General features: G+C 47.3%; 2 protein-coding genes across 35 annotated transcripts in view; one reads left to right on the top strand and one right to left on the bottom strand.

The window, feature by feature from the left end:
• Positions 1 to 15,840, top strand: part of ATG14 (autophagy related 14) — an 18,006-nt gene extending 2,166 nt beyond the window's left edge. Inside the window, exons 2-10 of the mRNA XM_015287924.4 lie at positions 3,229 to 3,291; positions 3,411 to 3,453; positions 3,850 to 3,931; positions 7,615 to 7,852; positions 8,229 to 8,458; positions 8,916 to 9,033; positions 10,111 to 10,201; positions 10,311 to 10,396; positions 13,323 to 15,840. Coding sequence (XP_015143410.1) covers positions 3,229 to 3,291; positions 3,411 to 3,453; positions 3,850 to 3,931; positions 7,615 to 7,852; positions 8,229 to 8,458; positions 8,916 to 9,033; positions 10,111 to 10,201; positions 10,311 to 10,396; positions 13,323 to 13,629 — 1,258 coding nt within the window. The 3' untranslated portion in view covers positions 13,630 to 15,840. The remainder of the gene's footprint in view (positions 1 to 3,228; positions 3,292 to 3,410; positions 3,454 to 3,849; positions 3,932 to 7,614; positions 7,853 to 8,228; positions 8,459 to 8,915; positions 9,034 to 10,110; positions 10,202 to 10,310; positions 10,397 to 13,322) is intronic.
• Positions 15,841 to 17,496: 1,656 nt separating this feature from the next.
• Positions 17,497 to 20,672, bottom strand: part of FBXO34 (F-box protein 34) — a 41,989-nt gene continuing 38,813 nt past the window's right edge. For 33 of the 34 annotated variants that reach the window (XM_040701086.2, XM_040701083.2, XM_046941881.1 and 30 more), the window contains one exon: positions 17,497 to 20,240. In XM_040701086.2, coding sequence (XP_040557020.1) covers positions 18,077 to 20,240 — 2,164 coding nt within the window. In that variant the 3' untranslated portion in view covers positions 17,497 to 18,076. 34 annotated transcript variants of the gene reach the window in all.

A 20,672-nucleotide genomic window follows, 5' to 3' on the forward strand; every position in this document is an offset into this window, starting at 1 on the left:
CAGCCCAGGCTGCCCAGAGCCACATCCAGCCTGGCCTGGAATGCCTGCAGGGATGGGGCATCCACAGCCTCCTTGGGCAACCTGTTCAGTGCGTCACCACCCTCTGAATGAAAAACTTCCTCCTAAAGTGGGAGGAGAGGGAGAGCCATCCCTCATCTCAGCAGTCAGCCTGCATTGCAGTGAGGGGTTTCCATGTATTCCTTGGACACTGAGCACGGGGTGGGAGTGACCTTTGCAGACCCACAGGGATGGCTGCAGGCACGGGCTGAGTTTGCTGGCAGGGTTCTGTGTTTGGTCACTCTATGCCTTCAAGTGGGACATGGGTTAATTTTAGCTGGGAGTTATGACCTAGATGGGGTCACAAGAAGGGCTGTTCTGGAGGAGCTGCTGGGAGTGCTGTCAGAAACTGCTTTGGGATGCACAGGGACACCCATGCCTCCCATACTGGAGTCCTCCAGGCTGGAGGGAAGTGTTGTTGTCTCTCTCTTCTGAGAGTTAAGGAGTATTCTGTCGTATCCAGCGATGTGGCACTCTTAGGATTTTCTTGTGTATTTTTCCCCAGATGAAGATAAATATTTTAATGTTCTAACAGCAAGGGCTGCTTCACATTGCTTTTCACTGGGCTATTCTATGTGCTAAAAGCTATGGTAAGGTTGAAAATCACACCCTGTGTCTGTGGGGAGGAGCAATGGAGGAGCTGTTAAGATTAATTATTGAAATAGGACTATAATTAAGGATGAGCAGTCCGGAAGTCCTGCAGTAAAATAATCGCTGACATTCTTCTTTTCATTAGCAATGTGCTGTACATTACAAAAGCATCTCAATGCTAATTTCAGCCTGGAGACTCTTTCCTCACAGAAGCTTATTCCCTCTGCCATAGGCAGAAATCCTCAGAGTGTATTTTCCAAGCATTTGGAATTGCTTTGCTTTGTATTTCTGCAGGTAACAAAAACCAAAGACAACACAACTGTGGTGTCTGAGCCTGCCTGCCTGATTTCTCTGGGCAAAAAGCGGTGGCTTTTTGCAATGAAGGGGTTTTATTGGAGAGGATTGGTGCAGCACTGGCACAGCTGCCCAGGGAATGGTGGGGTCACCGTGCCTGGAGCTGTTCCAGAACTGTGGAGATGTGGCACTGAGGGATGTTTGCATGGTGGGGTGGGCTGGGGTTGGGCTTGGGGATACACCATGCAACGCAATTAAAAATGGGGCAATATAAAGAAATTGAAATGTTTGCTTTGGAAAGAAGTTTTTCACCCAGAGGGTGGTGACGCACTGAACAGGTTGCCCAAGGAGGCTGTGGATGCCCCATCCCTGCAGGCATTCAAGGCCAGGCTGGATGTGGCTCTGGGCAGCCTGGTCTGCTGGTTGGTGACCCTGCACATAGCAGGGGGTTGGAACTGGATGAGCACTGTGGTCCTTTTCAACCCAGGCCATTCTAGGATTCTATGAGAAACCTGCTGAAGGAGTTTGCAGGAGCTGCTTGATACAGCTGCTGAAGTGTGTGGTGAGCTGGAATCTTTGCAGCCCCGCACAATTATTTCCATTTTTCCTCCTCATGAAGAACTTCCTTTAGTCCCAAATTCTTGACAGATCATTCACCCTTTTGCTAACGTGATGGACGTGATTCAGGTAATGGCATTGAGTCAGACTCTGTGCCCATAGGAAAACAAGAACTGCCAAATTTCCTCAGCTCTCTCAGTGCCGAGTGCTGTGTTTCTGGGCTGAGCTATTTCTGCCTTTAGCCCAAGGTTGCAGGTGCTGATGGTGTGTGCATTGCTGCATGCAGACACTCACTGGTGCAACTTATGTGGTGAGGACGCACAGAAGGACACAGGGAAGGATGGACTGATGGATGCTGAGCCATCAAGCTGTGGTTGTACTGCATTCCTTGGGTGCACACGTGGCCTCAGGCCTCCGTACCAGCGCCTACCATTGGGTTGGTGTTGGTTTGGAAGGAGAAGGGATACTTCTGGCCTGCAGGCTGTGAAGGCAGCCGCCCAAAGTTCTGTTGTTTTAATGTTTTTAATGTGATTGCGTACATTGTAAAGCCATGGTTGGGATCCACGCTTTCAGGTTTTGGCACTTTGAGGAGAGAAATGAAACGTTTTGAGGTTTAATGTGAAATCCAATCCATGGGGCTGAGCAGGGAGAGGTCCCAGATGACACCCAGCCAAGCTCATTCACTGTGTAATTCTTTCTAAATAAAGCTGAGATGTCCCTGAAATAGAGGACTGGGTGGGTTGTGTGTGAAATGTTTAACTTTTTATTAGGATGAAATTGTGAATGCTACACATTCCAGAGCAAAATGTCATAGGACCGTATAATGGTTTGGGTTGGGAGGGGCCTGAAAGATCATCTGGTTCCGACCCCCTGCTGTGGGCTGGGTGCCCCACAGGCACACATTTGAGGTGCAGGTCAGGATGGTGCTGTAACATGGCAAACAAAAAGAAGGCTGGGAAGGCACACTGGCAGAACTCAACACAACTGCTGTTTTTTACGTTGCCTGAATCTCTTGGTTGTGTCTCTTGGCGTTGTCTCTGTTGCTTCGTGCTTCCTTGTAATTTCTCAACGTGCGTTGTTCACATGCTGTTTGCTTTAAATGTATTTCTTAATATGGTATGGAACAGAGGATGAGAGGGAATGGCCTTAGGTTGTGCCAGGGGAGGTTCAGGTTTGATATTAGGAGGAATTTCTTCTCTAGAAGAGCAGTGATGCGGTGGCACAGCTGCCCAAGGAGTGGTGGGGTCACCGTCCCTGGAGGTGTTTAAGAAGAGGGTGGATGTGGGCAGTGGGCATGGGCTGGAGCAGGGATCTTGGAGGTCTTTTCCAACCTTGATGATTCTATGGAAGCGAGCAGAACACAGCTGTTGCATATCCAGAGGAAGGAAATGTAGGAACCCTCAAAAAATAAAAGTGCTTGGTAGGAAGAAAACAGTACAACTTATTACTGCTGCTGGTACATGAAGGACTTGGGTGTCATTTAGAAGTCTTAGGAGAGTACTCTCCTACATGGAACCATTGCTGAGTATAGTAAGAGGTTCTGTTGCTATCCCTGGGAGACAGATGCTCTAGAATTCTGCAGGAGTTCCATACCCTTAGCTATTGCTTCCAAGGGTTGAGAGAGACTTCAGGTTTAGAGACACCCACGAGCTTCATTCTTTCTACTGTTTCAGACAGCTCACGATACCATTGTGCACAACTGGAATAAAAGCATTTAATCTCTTCTAGGTTTTCAGACAAGAAAGAGAGGCTGATGCATCTTAAGACCAAACAGAGAGAATTCCAAAACCAGTAAGTTGCAGTCATTAAATGAAAGTAAATTCCTTTAGGAAGATCTCTCTGATGCACTGTTGCTGAAGACAGATGGAGTCCAGATAGTCAAATAACTTTCATTCATGTTTTTCCTCCAGTGTTTTGAAGGCCATGGAAGGCAAAGAGATAACTGATCAGCTGGTGAGTTATTCAAAGCTTCCCATGGTTTTTAAGCTCTCTGAATTGCTGGATCACATTCCTTAAAGTTACATTTTACCTCGAGGGCATTGCATTGCTTTCCCAAAAAGCCTGTTGTAAGCAAAAGCAAAATCAGCTCTGCAGAGCGTCAGTATGTTTCACTTCTTACTAGGTATTCCTTCAATAACTTATTATACTGATTGACTTTAAACTAAGCATTCTATTTGTTTGTGGTATTCTTCTATGCCAAAAACAGTATAAGAAATGTTTATGTGTTGGTCTGAGCCAATCCAGGACGTCCTGCTCCTTTTGTACCAAAGCTCCTGGCTTTGTTGTTAATCATTAGTCGGTGTATTTGAAATGGTTTGTGCCCTATTGCTGCTGAACATTCTTTTTCAGAGGTGGAAAATAATGTCTTGCAAGATGAGGATCGAACAGCTGAAGCAGACCATTTGCAAAGAGAATGATGAGATGACAAGAAGTGAGTAGTGCCTGTGCTTTTCTAATGTGTAAAACTGCGTCTCAAGGAGTGAAAAATCAATTGGTGTGAATTTGAGGGCTAGTTTTCAAAAATAGTGAATTTCCAAGGCAAATCAGTGAGTGGATTTCAGCCTTTTTATGCTTGGATGTTAATTAGCAAGCAGTAAGCATTATTCAGCTGGATGGAGATCGTTTTGCAACAGCTTAAAAAGTAAATGCTTAGCAGCCTATGAATTTGGCTTTCTCCCTAGAGATGGCTTTATTCAGTGCAGCGTTCCTGATCACTTCCTCTTGATAAAGAGGAGCAAACAGTGCTGCAGCTGTTATGACTTCATGTAACCGGTGAATTTTAACCCACACCTGTCTAGACTGTCATTGAAATATGCCATAAGCTGGAGAGTTGCTGACATTCAGCAGCTTCAGTCTTGAAACTCGTTAAATATTTTACACACGAGAGATTTGTAGTGTCATTTGTCAGAAGAGACCGTGCAGCACTCCTTACAACCTCCATGCAAAGGTAGGATGGGAAGCATATGCCAAAGCATGCTGATTGAGTCAGGGGTGCTGTGGTGGCTTGAAGTTCAAGAGGAGCCGTGTGAGAAGTGGCAGCACAGTCATGTAACTGAGAATAGTTGTAAAAGAATGGCACATGCTAGCATCAGTAACATCCAAAACAGTGAGTGCAGGATGGTTTTGGTGTAGTAGGGAGGATGGATAGTAACAGTAAGAAACGTATAATAATAATAAGATGAAGGACAGGGGAGTCTGTTAGTTAAAAGAAAAGCGAATTCAGCACCTTCTTGCTTCATCTAACAAGGAAAATGTGATCAGGTGTTGAACCAGATTAAATTTTACGTAGCAAGAGGACTGCGGTGCAAGGAAAGAACTCAGGCAGTTAAATATTGTTTTGGTTATGTCTGTGCAGCCTTATCAGATTCACTGTAGGGACCTTGAGGAACGGGCAGTGGAGCACTTGAGAACACTTGAGTAGAGAGGATGTCCAAGGGAATAGAGTGCAAACAGCATCTGTTGTCAAGGGGTGGATGGAGAGGGAAGCTTAAACTGATGACACAGTCACCCTCTTGTAATCTTCTTACTGCTTTGTAGGGACACAGAACATAGCAAAAAGCAATGCCTGCTTTTATTTAAGAATAGGTCAGGCTGAATTGACCCCTCCTTTGGGGTCAGGTGGTATAGCAGAGGAAGCAGGAGAAGCAACGTACCTTGTCTTTGGGCTCTGCCCCAGACTATCTCATGAACAAGCAAATAAATATGGTCTGGATGTAGTCACAGAAAGACTGCATTCAGAGAGTGGTGATACTTGTCAAACCAAGGAGGTGAGACAGGCAGGGCTCCATAGGGAACAGTTCCTGGCCCAGTTTTCTTTACTATTTTCCATAATAGCTTTCTCAGTAGGATAGAAAGTGGGATGGAGGAAGCCAAGGTGGATGGCGGTATGAACTCTGTGGAGAATGGGATCAAATTCAGAATCGTGCAGATAAGTTGATTGTATCATCTGAAATGAAAAAAGCTAAGAGCACGTTGTTTAAGAAGGAGAAACATAAAACCCCACAGCAGGGAGGGGTGGTAAAGTTTGACAGGACAGAATTTGGGGAATTGCAAATTAAATAAAAAAAATAACAATGACGTGTTGCTCCAGAAGGGTTCAGACCTCATTCTGGGTTATACCAAGGTAGGCATTGTATTTAAGAAGGAAGCAATTATCCTTCTTATCCTTCTGTTCTCGGCATCAGTGCTGCCTCAGTGGGAGCCTGGAGCCCAATTTGAGCAATTGAAGAAAGATATGAATCAACTGGAGAAAGTCCAGGAGGGAACATTAGGAATACAACGCAAGGAGTGGTTACAAAAACTGGTGTTTGGTTTGGTTTGCTTCTTTAAAAAAAAAAAAAAGATGAAGAAGAGCAGTTTTCAGGGACCAGTTAGGGAGTGAAGCTCCTCCACCTTCCTGTTATTCTCAGAAATTAATACTTACATGTTCTTAATCGGCAATTTTTACTATTTACCTGATCCACAGAGAACTTGATCAGATTAATCCATGGACTGAGCTAACTCTTACCCAACCAGCCTGCCATTGGCTCAGTAGGCCCAAAAGGAACTCTTGCAGTGAGTGGCCAACAGACCAGGAGCTCAACCTGGTCCCTCTTAAGGACCATTTTACAAAATGTAAATACATTCTTTCTCTTCTCTCAGATATGGCACAGCATGAATCTGAAAATTGGACAAATGGACATTTGCTCCTTCTCTCTTTCTTTATTTGTTCATACCTGCATGGTGGGGAAGCTGTTCTCACTGTCTTTGATTTGGGTTTTAACATCTCTCATGCATGAGATCGCCCTTCTTCCCAAACACATCGTGGAGCACATCAAGATGAGCAGAAATAAGTTCTGACACTCAGAGGATGTTGGCCCATGTCTGTGGCTGCCAGCACTCTTGCTCCCCCATTCCTGGAGCAGGAACCGCTCCAGCTCCACTGGTAGAAATCAGAGTGAGCACTGACATAAGGATGGCAACTGGTCTTGTGACCCATTCTTCAGACTTAACCTTCAGTCGTTGTGCTCCCCTGTCTGGGAAAGCTAGCAGTCTGTGTACATTGAGGCAGATAGAACTGCTTGGATGTTTTCTTGATTGTCTTTTCAATAGTATATAGTGTAGTTTCTTCTTTGAGCAGCAGATGCCACAAAACATTCTTATTGTACCTCTGCTCTCCTCTGTGCCTCACAATCAAAATATATCAGAGGAACAATGTCAGGGCTTACTGCCTGCCTTCTGTGCAAGGGGCAGTTATCCCATTTCTTCATTACAGGAAAGTGAGTGCTCTGCTGTGTGCTGCAAGGGAGCATGACTAATGCTGCTTTCTTTCAGCCATAAAAACCAGTGCTGAGCGGCTAGAAGGGGGCTCTTATTCAAACTAGGGTACATTATCATTTCTCCATATGTATTTGGAGACATTTTCCTCTGCTTTTGAAAGACGGAGGCAGTGAAGTCACCCTCTGCAGCACCATATGTTTGTGGAAGCGTTGCTGCAGTGAATTACTTTATAGGAGAATCAGCAGATGCTCTTGCAGGAGTTTTTTCCAGCTCTCTGTGTGCCTGCTGCATGGAGTAAACTTGGGCAGTCGCAGCACTTCATAAGCATAAGCATATTTGCCATTTTGTGGTAACGAGAAGTCTGTGCCACTGGGATCCAAGAGCTTTACGAGGACATACGTGAGCACAAAGCCCAAATAATGTACGTTAATAGGAGCAGTGGTGCCAGAAATTGTGAATGGAGATGCTATCTGCTCTTGATTTTGGCTGCAAGCAGCTCATGCCTATTTGGCCATCACCATGCAAGCATGTAGAGTCAAGCAATTTCTGTCATGATGATTACCGTAGAAGCTTAATTAAGCTGTGAAATCTTGGCTTTTCTGCTCCGAATCCAAAAATAGCTGGGTAAAAGATAGGGAGAGATTAATCCCAATGTCAGTCTCTTTGGAGCTCTTTAGAAAAGATTAAAAGTTGCACCACTTAGCAGCTGGAGAGCGCTAATAGTGAGGCAAAGTTTTCTGTTTTAAGCCGCTCTAGATCTTGTTGGCCATAACTATTAATAAAGCTTTTCTCAGGCTTACTGCAGGTACCTCGCAGCTCCTTTTCCTTAGCTAACATCTGCTGATGCCTTCACAGATACAGAGGGGCTTCTGAGAATTAAGGAGGAGAACCAGAAGCATTATCGCAGGGCTCAGCGGCATCAGGAGAAGAAGGAGAAGATCCAGAGGCACAACCGCAAACTGGGGGACTTGGTTGAGAAAAAAACCTACGACTTGAAAACCCAGCATGAACACCTGGCCAACCTCCGCCGGACGCACATCCTGGAGCTAACATCCGTCATATTTCCCATTGAAGAAGTAAAGACGAGCATGAGGTACGGAAGGCTTGTCCTTTTGGGCTTGCTTTGCCTTGCTTTGAACACCCAGAAGTGAGCCATGTGAGCCTGAGCTAAACGCTGTGGCTCCCTGAGCATCTGTGGGGAGGAGGAGGTGTTTCCCAAAGGCATCGGGCCTGAAGAGCAGAGCATAAGGATCTGAGGCCCACTGAGAGGTCTGAGCTGTGTGTCCACTCTTAAAACAGATAATAAAAAAATCCAGAACAGAGTAGTGTGGCGATGAAGGAGTTTAGCAGGGCTGGTTCTACAAGCATTCTGCTCTCTGTGAAGTCTGGTTGTGTGCCTGCCAAGTACGTTGCTGACTGTATTTCTTAAACTAACTTAAAAATACCATGTTCTTCCTTGGGTGCAACAGAGATCCTGCAGATGTGTCTTCTGAGAGCGACAATGCTATGACCTCCAGCACTGTGAGCAAGCTTGCAGAAGCCAGGAGAACCACGTATCTCTCTGGGAGATGGGTGTGTGATGACCACAATGGGGACACCAGCATCAGCATCACGGGGCCTTGGATAACCCTTCCTAATAATGGAGACTACTCAGCGTATTACAACTGGGTTGAAGAGAAGAAGACTACGCAAGGACCAGGTAAGGAGAGAGGTCTGGTGAGGCATCTGGGATGCTCCAGAAGTCATAGAACTTGCAGCCTTCAATGCCAGCAGAAGGCACAGGGGATCAATAGCTCGGCCCTTTGGTTCTTTCCTGGGCAAACCTGACTCAGAAGTAAAGAAACACCAGTATAGGAAGTAGTCCACTGCAAGCCTCTTGTAGGAAATGCTCTCTGGGACACAGTGCAAAGTAATAGAGAGAGGAAGTTAATTATTCACAGTTTTGACATGGTTTGCATGCTGTCGATTTAACAGGAATTCCAAGAATTACTATTTTGTACCAACTTCTGACAGATCTCACTGTAAATGATTGCTGGATTCAGGCAGCTCTCAGTACTGACAAATGACATTTCCAGAGGAGACTTCAGAAATGCGTTAACACACTCACTGAGGCTTCATTTAAGATGAGACTTTCATGCTGTTTTTATTTCTTTTAGATATGGAACATAATAACCCTGCTCATACCATCAGTGCTGCATTGTGCTATGCAACTCAGCTCGTTAACACTTTGTCTCTCATACTTGATGTAAATCTTCCCAAGAAGCTCTGCAACAGGCAAGTAAATGCAAGCCTCTAAGAAGGTGAATCAGTTACCAGTGCTGAATAACCTTAATTCAGTTTGGTTTTGTGAATGAAGTCATTGCTTGGAACAGCCCTTATGGTAATGGCTGACGGCTCACAGATTTTTTTGTGCCATTTAATTTCACAGGGAGGTCCAGTAGGAATTTAGACCGCAGTTAATCCTCCCTCCCTCCTTTTCTACCTCCAGAGAGCACAGACCAGCCATTCAGAAGGACAACCTTCTAACCAACTTAGTCAGCATCCTCAAATTGGAGTGAAATATGACAGTGTGTGAATAGCACTTTTCATTTTATCAGGTCCTACTGTGCTTTACAAAATACCAGCTCAATTCAGCAGCTCTTAGTAATCCTGAACAGCTCCACTGCATTGAGAGATGTAGAATGAGGCCTTATAATATGTTATGACAACAGTGTAATTCTCTATGGATTAAAACACTGGTGGGGGACGTAGCTGGCTGCCAGATATCTGGAAGTGTGTAAAGCCAGTTGTGATGAAAGGCACCATTAGGCTTTTAGTGCCTACACAGAGCAGATGGGACCTGTACAAAAGTAATTCAGAGGAAGCTGTGGACTTGTCTTCCAGGGGTTTCAACTATACTGCTGAGATTCTTCTAGTGTTTAAAAAAATCACTGAATTAGAATCACAGAATCATTAGGGTTGGAAAATACCACTAAGATCATCTAGTCCAACCATCAGCCCATCACCACCATGCCCACTGAAGCAGTGATTGCCAAAGTGAGGGCACGGTGGTTGTGTAGCATCTCTGCAGGTTTTCTTATGCTGCTATTTGATTGTTCAGTCTTCAGAGGACAAAAAGTTCGGGAACAGGAAATGAGGCAAGATTTAAAAGGAGAACCAAAATGGTTTGGCTGTATTGGATCTTTGAGTTTGCATGTGGTTCACATCACCTGTCCTGGTGAAACCACTGAGGCTTGGGCAAGCCTTGTTTGCTGATAAAATGCTAACAGAGAGAATGCTGATGTCTGTAGTAGGTGCATTGCCACAGTGTTCTGTTGTGTGTGTATATATGTGTATGTGGTCCTTCAACAGTGAGTTCTGTGGGGAGAATCTCAGCAGGCACAGGTTCACGCGAGCAGTGAAGAAGCTGAATGCTAACATCCTTCACCTCTGCTTCTCTCAGGTAGGGGGAATGCACGTATGGATCCTTTAAATAGCTTTTAAGATATCAGCTGCGCCTGCAGGCTTCCACCAATAACTGATATCTCTTTTTCTCACCTTCTCCATGGTAGCATGTCAATTTAGATCTGTTGCACCCACTGCATACGCTCAGGAACCTTATGTACCTGGTCAGCCCAGACACTGAGAACTTGGGCAGGTAAGAAAAGCAGCACATCAACACACCTGCGCCTGAATCCCTTTGGGAGTTGTTTTGCATTTGCATTGTTGCTCATGAGGGAAGTTCTTTTCTGCTATGCATAAATCCTCAGCACATCGAAAGATAGGGCAGTTACAAGGGGAGGACGGGGGGAGGAGGTTCTGAGCAGGGCATTAGATTTCAGATGTATCTGTGTGTTGTGGTTCTGCATATGGCAGGCTCAGCTGGGGGCTGATTGTATGGACTGGTTTCTCTTGTGCCCAAAAGCAGGAACTGCTTCCCCCCAGAGGACAGCAGCACACATCCCAGGCAATCTCACTGTGTTCTCAACATGTCTCTGCTCACATCTTGCAATCATGTATATAAGAGCATCCAGCAGTATCAGCCTTAAATACCAAGTAAAGCTTTCCCAGAATAATTCTGATCAGTGAGCACTCTAGAACGAAGTCCTCACTCAATAATATTAATTTATGTGTACGTTAAGGTAAAAGACAACTTTTCTGTTAACTTAGTATGTGATGAAAAGAACATCGGTTCCTGTAGACTGCGCACACCAGTTTTACTGTTGCTTATTTTCTTAAGTATAAGAAAGTTAAGACTGATTTCCTCTTGGGGTAATCCAGTCACTTGTGCCTGAGACAGCCTGCCAATATGTGTGAATTCTACTGCTTTATTCACCCTCGAGTGCACCAATGCTGTGACATCCTCTTTTCCACTCTGTTCTGATGTACAGATCTAGTCTTACTCAACCTGCAGTGTCACTGTCTCTTCAGATTTATGTTCTTTGGGTATATCCCTACTTAGTCAGCCCAAATACACAGGGAGCCAACTTAGCTCACTTTGGAAAAACTGATGTGCTTGCTGCTGCTTGTCTGCAAACAGGGAGAGGGCAGGGAACACCCAGAGAGTGAAGAGCTGTGTCCTGGGAAGCAAACTGAAAGGGATGTGAGAGCCACAGTGGACAAAAAGCTAAACCTGATGGGTCCCCGTGATGGGAAGTAGAAAGGCAGAGCAGAGAGATGGGTCCCACTTCTCTGTGCGACGTGCAGGAAATAGGAGGCTATGCATGGCTTCGTGGTCCTGCAGAGAAGACCACAAGCACCACTGGAAGCAAAGAGTCAGAGCTGGGTTGAAGCGAGGTGGATGCTTTTAACACAGAGATTAACTACCAGCAAGAACAGAGTGGAGAAGTTCTTTATTTCATTGTGTCTTCCTGTCAAGGCAGGATGAGTTTCTGGAATGGATGCGTTCATCAGGCAGGATTGGATGGGGGATATGGAATGCAGTGGCCTTTGTTACAGAGGTCACAGCAGATGATCTAATGGTCCCTCCTGGCCTTAAACCTGATGACTCCCTTCTTCTGTTGCCTCGTTAAGCAAAATGCTGTGCCAGAGGGCAGTGCTCCCATTCCTTTCTGTATGATGAAAGAGTTTACCTCCAGTTTCTCAGCTGTCTGCAAGGTCTGCAGCAACCAGCTGTCTTCATTTTCCTTCAGACTTCGAGGCCTCTAGATTGCCTGATAGCCTCCTTTATAGGCTAATATTTTCACATGTGTATAATTTTACCAAGTTTTAATTGTTTGGGTTATCATTTCCCATGCTAAATGGCTGCTTCAGGCTATTTCTCCATGTAAGGTTGGAGAACTGCCTAGGGTTGGAGAACCACCATTAACTAAATTCTTGCTCCTGTTTCACTGAGAACCCGAAAGAGCTTTGTGCTTTGGAATTAGATTTGTTTAACAGAGACTCTGCTTGTGGGGATCCAGCTTTCTCCTGCCTTTGTGTCTCAAAGGCCTCTGAAACTCTGCAGGTGCTCTGGATTATCATAGAATCCTTTGAGTTGGAAGGGACCCTTCAAGGCCATCTGATCCAACCCCCCCTGCAGTGAAAAGGGACACCCACAGCTCCATCAGGTGCTCAGAGCCCATCCAGCCCGACCTTTGGGTGTGTGCAGGGATGGGGCACCCACCACCTCTCTGGGCAACCTGTGCCAGTGCCTCGCCACCTTTATCATAAAAATTTTTTTCCTTGTATCTCATCTAAATCTCCCTTTTTTTTTAGTTTGAAACCATTTTTCCTCATCCTATCACAACAGACTCTGCTAGAGAGTCTGTCCTTTTCTTTCTTATAGCCCGTTTAGATTTTGACTCACCGTACTCTGGTGCAAGGCGGTGGAACTGGGCAGAGTGCAGTTGCTTTTACTACCAGGCAGTGGCAGCAGGGAACTCAGAGTCACTCCCAGCAGAGCTGGATTTGGTCAGGACATCTGGAGATCTTATCCAAAGCCCCACTCAGAGCAGAATGAATTAGAACAAGTTACTGAGGACCAGCTCCCATGGGGCTCTGGGTATCTCCAGTGACGGAGACTCCACAGCCTCTTTGGGAGAGCAGTGTTTTATCACTCTCGTGTCAAAAAGAACGAGCTCTTGCTTGAGGTGAAGTGCTGCTATGGACAGTCTCCATCAGGGAGTTGTGCCAACTGTGCTATGCAAGCTGTGTAAAGTACACCCTTCCCCTTGCTGACCAACACCCTTCCCTGCAGCAGTCGTGGCCCAGCCAAAGCTAGCGTTAAAAATCAAAGCTGTTCCACATCAAGCTGAGATTTCCACCAGTGGAGCTGTGAGTTATTATCAATAGCTGTGTGTGTGTTTCACTATCCACTGCCAAAGCCAAACAGCTCTTCCGCCGTTCCTGCTCCATGAACTGGAACCTACTATCGCTGCCTTGGCCAACTGTTTTCCTTTTACCGTTGTCATAATGCAGCTATCTCTGTAGCCAGGGAGCTTCTCTGTGCCAGCTGATAAAGACAGAGGTGTTCTAATGTCTGTTCCATGCACGTGACACAGCATGCTGCTTAGGCACGCCTGGGGCAGCCCCTCTTCTGCGCTGTGCTGGAAGCGCTGACAGCACTGTGTCCATATCCACAGGTCTGGGCCTTTTGAAATCAGTGCTGACCTGGAAGACTCCATGGAGTTTGTGGATCCCAGTGCCACCGGCGAGACAGATGAGAGCGGAGACGAGCACGTCAGCGACGAAGAGACGGATCTGGGGACAGACTGGGAGAATCTGCCGAGCCCCAGGTTCTGCGATATCCCTTCCCAGCAGGTGGAGATGCTGCAGAGCCAGAGCACGCAGGTGTCACAGCCCATTGCCAGCAGCAGTGCTGGCGGGATGATCTCCTCTGCTGCTGCCTCAGTGACCTCCTGGTTTAAGGCGTACACTGGACATCGCTAACGAGCATGGGAAAAGGATCCCAGGATTTTGGAAGGAATCCCTCCCCAGCAGTGCTGTAGTAAACCTTACATATTCAGTTAAGTAGTGCCTGGAACAAAGAAAAGGTCAGACTTCAATTTTGTAAACCAGAAGAACCTTTTTATTGACCCACGATGACTGTGATGGTACCGTTTTGTAAATTAGCTAGCTATGTAATTCTGACGGATTCTGTGATGGCACTTTGTGTCTTGGTTCTGTCTGCATTGTTGGATATCAGAGGAGGACGACCCGGCGGCCTCCAGCTCTGTTTCCTAAAGAAGAAACAGATTCTGGAGCGTTTGGATCCAAACGAGTACAGAGGGAAGGCTGCTCGGTATTCAGTCTGGACGGTGGTGCAGATGCAATTCACATGTTCTTAACTCCTTACAGGGTTTATGTTTGTGTGTTTTAAATCTGTCTTGCATAATGCAAAAATGCATATTTCTTAATTTTTTTTTTCATTCAGGACATGGCAAATATGCATTTTTAACATGTTTTCTAATCTCTGTTGCCATATTTTTTAATACGGAGAATCAGCATGGACAGGAATTCACACAGCAGGTTGCTCTTATTTCAGGTTTGGTTGTGGATCTTGACCAGGTTTTGCTGTAGGAGACTTGCTTGCTCCATGCTGTTTCCACCAGTCGGTGGTCTACAAGTACCACGTTGTGCTCTCCAGGCACGATGCTCTTTACTCTTGATACCACACACCAAAGAAACACTGGACGTTCTCTTAGCTAGACCCACATCTGACGCCATTGTTGCAATAATACTCATCAGTTACACCGTGTTGCCACTTCTAATATTAGAAAAACCTCATTTCAAGCTAGCTTCGTGAAGTCCTATGTTCTGTTTTGTGTTGCTGGTGGGTTTTTCTTTCTGTTCTTGTTTGCTGATCGCCAAGGAGCGGATTTCATCTCCCTGCAGTGCTGCTCCCAGGGCAGCTGGCGTGCTCACAGGGCCACGGGAGGTGTGATACTGACAGGGCTTTGCTAATAAGTGCTCCTCTACTTCCTCTGCTTTCTGGGATGTGTCGTTTAAAGATAGTTTTGCTCCGTGAGGCTTCCACTGTACGGTTTACATTTTATGCAGCTGGGATGCTGTACATCTCCCTGGGCGTTTGTGTGAAATCATCTTCCCATCCCTCCCAGATGGAAGATTTCAGTCTTCTGTCCTTGGAAGATGGCAGCATCCTTGTGCGTAGTGGAAGGGCAGCGCCACCCCTGCTGAGCTCTGTGCCCAGTAGTACATCCCAACTCTGTCCTGCACAGCAGCCCTTGGTCTTTGGGATGGGAATCTGTTTGGGGTTTCTTTAAACCAAAGGCCCTTAACTCCGCACTAACAGCCTGTACGCTGTTCTACAACGCCACCCTTGGTCCTAAACCCAAGCTCGGTTCATCTTAGGAAGCACAGACCCCCTTGACTACTGCAGTCTTGGCCTCATTGGCTACTTTCCCCTTAGAAGCTGTTGGTGTCAGAGCAGCCAGCACCCACCAGTGCCCTACACTGGGCTTTTAGCATTGTGCACCCCATCTTGCTTCTCTATTTATTTTGCATCGGACTCCACCTACATATATATTTTTACTACACATTTCAGTCACTCTTTCCTTGCTGTCTTTGTGTTACGTAGAGCCCTAACAGCCAAACCATGGTTCTGTTTGTATGCTGTCATTAATGTGTTCTGGGGGGGGAAAAAGCCACCACCACACCTTTTGAAGCCATATCCATATTTTAACCATGGTGTTTTCCAAATAATTTATTTGCAACCATGCCATAGAGTGCACAGTGGCGCTGCGAGGGTGTTAATGCATCGAGACAGGTCCTTTCAAGGAACGCTTTTGTAACAGAATAGTGTTGTTTTTAAAGTGTTTTGCACGTGTGTAGCGAAGGGAGAGTTACATGTGTCCAAACCTTGAGTGCAATCAATGGGATTGGTTTTCCAGGCTGTCTGGGGGTGAGGGAGGGAGGGAGGGAAGCACCTTCTGCTCAATAGAGGTGTCTGAAGGCAGCCCGCTGAGTTTGCAGAACAGTTGGTGTGGGGTGAGGGTTGCAGTTCCAGCTCGGGCTGATCCCTGCAGCTGGGTTTGGCCATTGCGACTTCCCCATGAGATGGAACTAAATATGATTTTTTTTTTTTCTTTTCTAAGTTTTATTGTATTATTGCAATAAATCTTTAACAGTAATTTTTTTTTTTAAGTGGTAGAATTGTCACTTCTTTGTGGTTTGAAACGCGCTGGGGCTACATGACAATTTCCAGCTTCCAAAGCATCACAGGCACCAGCCCTGCTGAAGTGCAATTAGGAAGCAGTAAAATATGCAGCAGCAAGGTAAAAAAGAATACTTTTGCTTAAAATAATGGCCTTTCCATGGAGGGGCACTCCCCTCTCTATGTAAACTGATGTACCCCATCCAAGCTCAGAGACCGAGGATAGCGAGCAAACCACTGTGTGTCCTGCCCAGAGGGCTGAACGATGGAGAATCACAGAATCATCCAGGTTGCAGAAGACCTCTGAGATCCCCAAGTCCAACCATCATTCCATCACCACTCTGCCCACAGAACACATTTCCACGCACCCAGATTTGCTCAAAGAACGAAGTTGCGTTCAGCACAGACCGCTGCAGATGCTCCTTCTGTGAGGCCATGGTTAAGAGCAGTGCCATGCAGCAGGGCTCACTCCAGCAACTGATGGATAAAGCAGCTCAGGAGGGCACGGAGTGAACCACTATGCCTTTCACTGCTGCAAGGAACAAACAGATCCTTCTGCTGTTATTGTCTTCTCCCTCCCCCCCCCCCTCCAGTGGCCTCGGTCAGTGAAGGTGACCAGAATCTCACAGCCCGTTCTGAGCGAAATGACCTCACTGTCCCTTATCTAGTTACAAAATATTTTCCTCTGCTGCTTCTATTTCAGCCCAGCAGTGACTTTCCTCACCGCCGTCAGCACCATGCATTTATCTCCACTTTTCCAGAGCCCTGGGTGGGGGGCAGGAAAGCCTTTTCTTCTCCCTCTTCCTTAATTGAAATTAAGGTGTGGCCTTTGATCCCAACAGCTTTGGCAAGATTTCAACCAGAGGGCAGTGCTGCTCGTCCTGGCCCTGCACCCCATTATGAACCCAACTCACAACCGCCCAGGGGATGCCACTTCTCCTCCCTGCAGCTTTCTGCTTTCCTTCCTCCTGGCTGGCACCATAAAGGGCTGAGCAGCACCCAGGTGTAGCTACAGCAAGAACAGCAGCAGCATCCCTTACAAAGCTGAGGGCAGGCTGCCAGGGCTCTGCCTTTTCTTGCACAGTAATGCATCATAAATAGCAAACCAAAGCCCACTCCTTCCCCAGAGGCTCCTGCACATCCCTTTGTGGGCACTGCTGGCCCCAGGGATGGCCATACCAGCTCTGAGGTGGGGTTGGTCCACCTGCAGTGCTGCCTTCCAGGTGCCCATCTTTGTTCCAGGACAGGCACCACTGCTGCTCTTCTTCCCTGGGCTCCTATCTGCACAACAGCCACTGCTGTGGGTTCAGCCCTGGACTTCAGCCCTCCTGGGCACAGGGACAGCACTGCAGGAGAGGAAAGCAAATGCTCCAATAGATGCCAACCTCAGCTCCTATGAAGAGGTCAAGGAATCAGTTCAGTATGAGGCATCAGTTCAAAGCCAGGGTTCAGTTTACTTCTGACTCAGACCTCAGAGCACTGACACACAGCAGAAAGAAGCAGGCAGAGCCCAAAGCAGAGCACTACAAGACAGGGTTTTTGTTTCATAGGATTATGCTGCAAGTCTGAGCTCCACCACAGCACCAAGTGCTCACCTCCTGCTTTAGAGCATTTTCACAAGACCAAGGCAGGTAAGGCAGATCTAGAATGCACATTTTATTTAAGTAAAAAAAAAAAACCAAACCAAAAAAAAAAACCAACCAGACAACATGGATAAGGTAGGCAAGAACTTTTTTTTATATTCTGACTATACAATAATATTCCTCTCTTTTTTTCTCCACTGCCAACACTACTGTCATGTTCTGCTCTAGTCTAGTTTTAAGGTTGTCCAGTTAAGTTGTTTGAAGATTCTTTAACCAGGTTGGCCTTTACCTATTTAGAGTTTCTTCTCAGAAACGTTCATATATTATACAGGATATACAGATTTGGAAACAAGACACTTAAAAACACACACAACTATAGCCGCAACACTATCGTAGCTGCATTGTAGTGATTACGTTGTTCAGCCAGCTGTAGACTCTGTATGTACAATTAGTTTTTATAGTGTTATTTACATAGATGGACTAAAAGCTCTCTTTAATCTAAAAGGTAAAGGCTCTTGTGTTGAAGTATGTGCAGTTTCATAGCCCTGTGAAAAACACGACATTTATATACACTGTAAACAGCACAAGGCATGAGAATCTCCTCCTACCCCAAACCATCTCACAGGAAAGTGTATGTGCACTAATATTCCTCTTCTCCTTCGGCTCCCGCTCCTCTGGTCTTCTTATGGAGAGCACGGTTAAAGCTGTGGCAGGCAGGAACCCAGTGATTGTCATGGAGACCCAACTTACAGCCCGGGATGCCCTTCTGGGACCTGTGACAGCACATCCAGTACCCAGGCCCGTAGGGTAAAGCTTGGCAGTAAGGTTTGGGGTGCCAGCGGCACAGCGACACGTCCCCCTTCACGTACTTCTTCTTGCACTGCTTGCAGGGATCTTCTCGGTAGCGGGGGTCACGGACCCAACGTGAGTCTGCCGGCCTGATGTTGTAGTACTCAATGATGAACTTGAAGTAGTAGCAAGTACATTTTAGGGCCACCAGGCTCCTCGTAGGCAGCAAGCCGAAGATCTTCACTATGATGTGGTGAGGCAGGAAAGCCATATACTGCTGAGGCTCCAGAAGCTGCTGGATTTTAAACCTGGTCTCCAAAAAGTCATGCGAGACCTGCCGTTTCAAGCAGGAAGCATCAAGTGCTTGCAAAGCACCTTCTGGAGGGGGAACGGAAAGGGCTGATGGCTCCGGAGAGACGTTGGTCCTGACACACGATTTGTCAGATTCCAAAGCATCCTCATCCTCGTTCTGCACTCCTTCTCCTGGCTTCTCTTGGGTACATTCCCGCAGTGGCTGTGGTGCGTGGGTGGCATTCTGCTCAGCCTGGAGAAAAAACAACCTCCCCGGGAGGGGGTCTTCACTCGAACTGGAGGGAGGGAGCTTCTCCTTCCTGCACCCCTTCTCGGTCTTGGTGACCGATATACTGATGCACAAGGGCTCCTTCCTAGCAGGATGCAGGCTCTGCTTTGAGAGGATCACAGCTTCTTTCGATGTACAATCAGCAGTCGCGCTCTTGCTCGGCAAGGAATCCACTGGCACCCCAGCTACAGCCGGACACAGGGCTGGCAGAGCTCTGGGAGGCTCAACCCGCCTTTCAGCATCACCCCTTCCAGCCGCAATGGCCAACACAGCGTGAGCAAGTCCTGAACCGGCGTTCCCCACGTGAGCCTCCAACCCTGGAGGGAACGGCTGCGGAGCAGAGGCAGCGCCATCCCACAGCCCGGCATCCCCACACCTCGCTCCGCAGCCAGCCCCCGCTGCCCCCAGCTCCTCACCCCGGCCCACGCTGCCCGCAGAGGCTCTGCCAGGCTCAGCACCAGGCTGCGTGCTGCTGGCCAGAAGCACCCGCCCCACGTTCCTGCGGAAGCTGTTGTTGCGTGAGAGGCTGCCTCCATCCCGCTCGCTCTGCCGCCGCAGGCACTCCGACTCCAGCTTGGCCACCATGTCCAGGACGCGCACCGGCTCACTCTGCTGCTGCTCACTGCTGCCACAGGTTCCCCTTTCATGCACCTCACACGGCCCGGCAGCGGAGAAAGGGTCAGAGCTGGGAAGAGCACCTTTAGACGGAGCGCTCAGCCTCGCGGTGGAGGCGGACGTGCAAGTTTTAGCACAGTCTACCAGTAAAGCACTTGCTCGCTGCTCCAGAAACGCAACCATCTCTATCACGGAGAGGGACCGGCCCGGGAACACCCCCTCACCACTGTCATTGACGTAATGCACGGAGCAGTGCTCGATGCCGCACACGAAAGGCTCCGGCTGGGAGCACCTAGCGTTCGCCTCCCTCATTCTTTCCAACTGGATCTTGGCTTTTTTCAGATCTACCGTTTTTTTCCGTCGTTTCACTGTTCTCCCATCGATGTCCCACGTGCTTTTGAGCTTCATGGAGCCCAGCCGGTTGTTGCCGCTGCACTGCTGGGCTGCAAAGAAAGCGATCTTCTCCTTCGTATTGCCAGGCTTCACCACAGCCCACACATCCAGAGGCCCTTCCCCTTCTTCTCCCTGATGGATCGTGGCCGACAGGACGTTCTTCTTCTCCCTGGCACTCAGACCATCTGCCGGACCTTTCCCATTCATATTGCACATAGTATTTGGATAAATAATTCCCAGGAGCTTTCGAGATGGAGTCACGAGGGGGGGTGTTGGGAAAACGCTCAGTTTGGTGCAGTTGTTGGCGTATTTGTCTTGTGTTGACCTCTGGCTCATAGGTGGGCCTCTCAGAGAGTCCTGGCTTACTTCCGGAGATCGCTCTTTCCTCTGTAACTTGAGATATGGCTTTAAGTGCATACCAGAAACCCTAGAAAAACAGAAAGGGAAGAAATTATAGTTGCCAAATACGCCTGCCTGGAACTAGAGAAGAAGGCTCAGGGAAGGCACCAGCGTGCCTCCTACTCCTCATCAAGCAGCCCACATCTCAAAAGGAACCACATGAAAAAGGAAAAGCAGCTACAGTCATCCCTTGGAGAACTACTCGATTAACATCTTAAGGATAGCAGAGATCTTCCCAATAGAGCAATCTGTGTCCAGGGAGTCCCAAGGTGAAATCCTAATGCTTATGTCCACTGTGCAAACACAGTGGCTCATTATAGAGTCCGAGCAATCCTTCTATCCATTCAGCCCTGATCCTGCTGTAAGGCACTCACGGGTCACAGAGCTTACCCTGACCTTACCTACCAGCTACATGGACTCTTTTCAGAAAATAAGTACAGTTAGAAAGGAAAATGAGCAA

This window comes from Gallus gallus, chromosome 5, assembly GCF_016699485.2.
Source record: "Gallus gallus isolate bGalGal1 chromosome 5, bGalGal1.mat.broiler.GRCg7b, whole genome shotgun sequence".
NCBI lineage: Eukaryota > Metazoa > Chordata > Aves > Galliformes > Phasianidae > Gallus > Gallus gallus.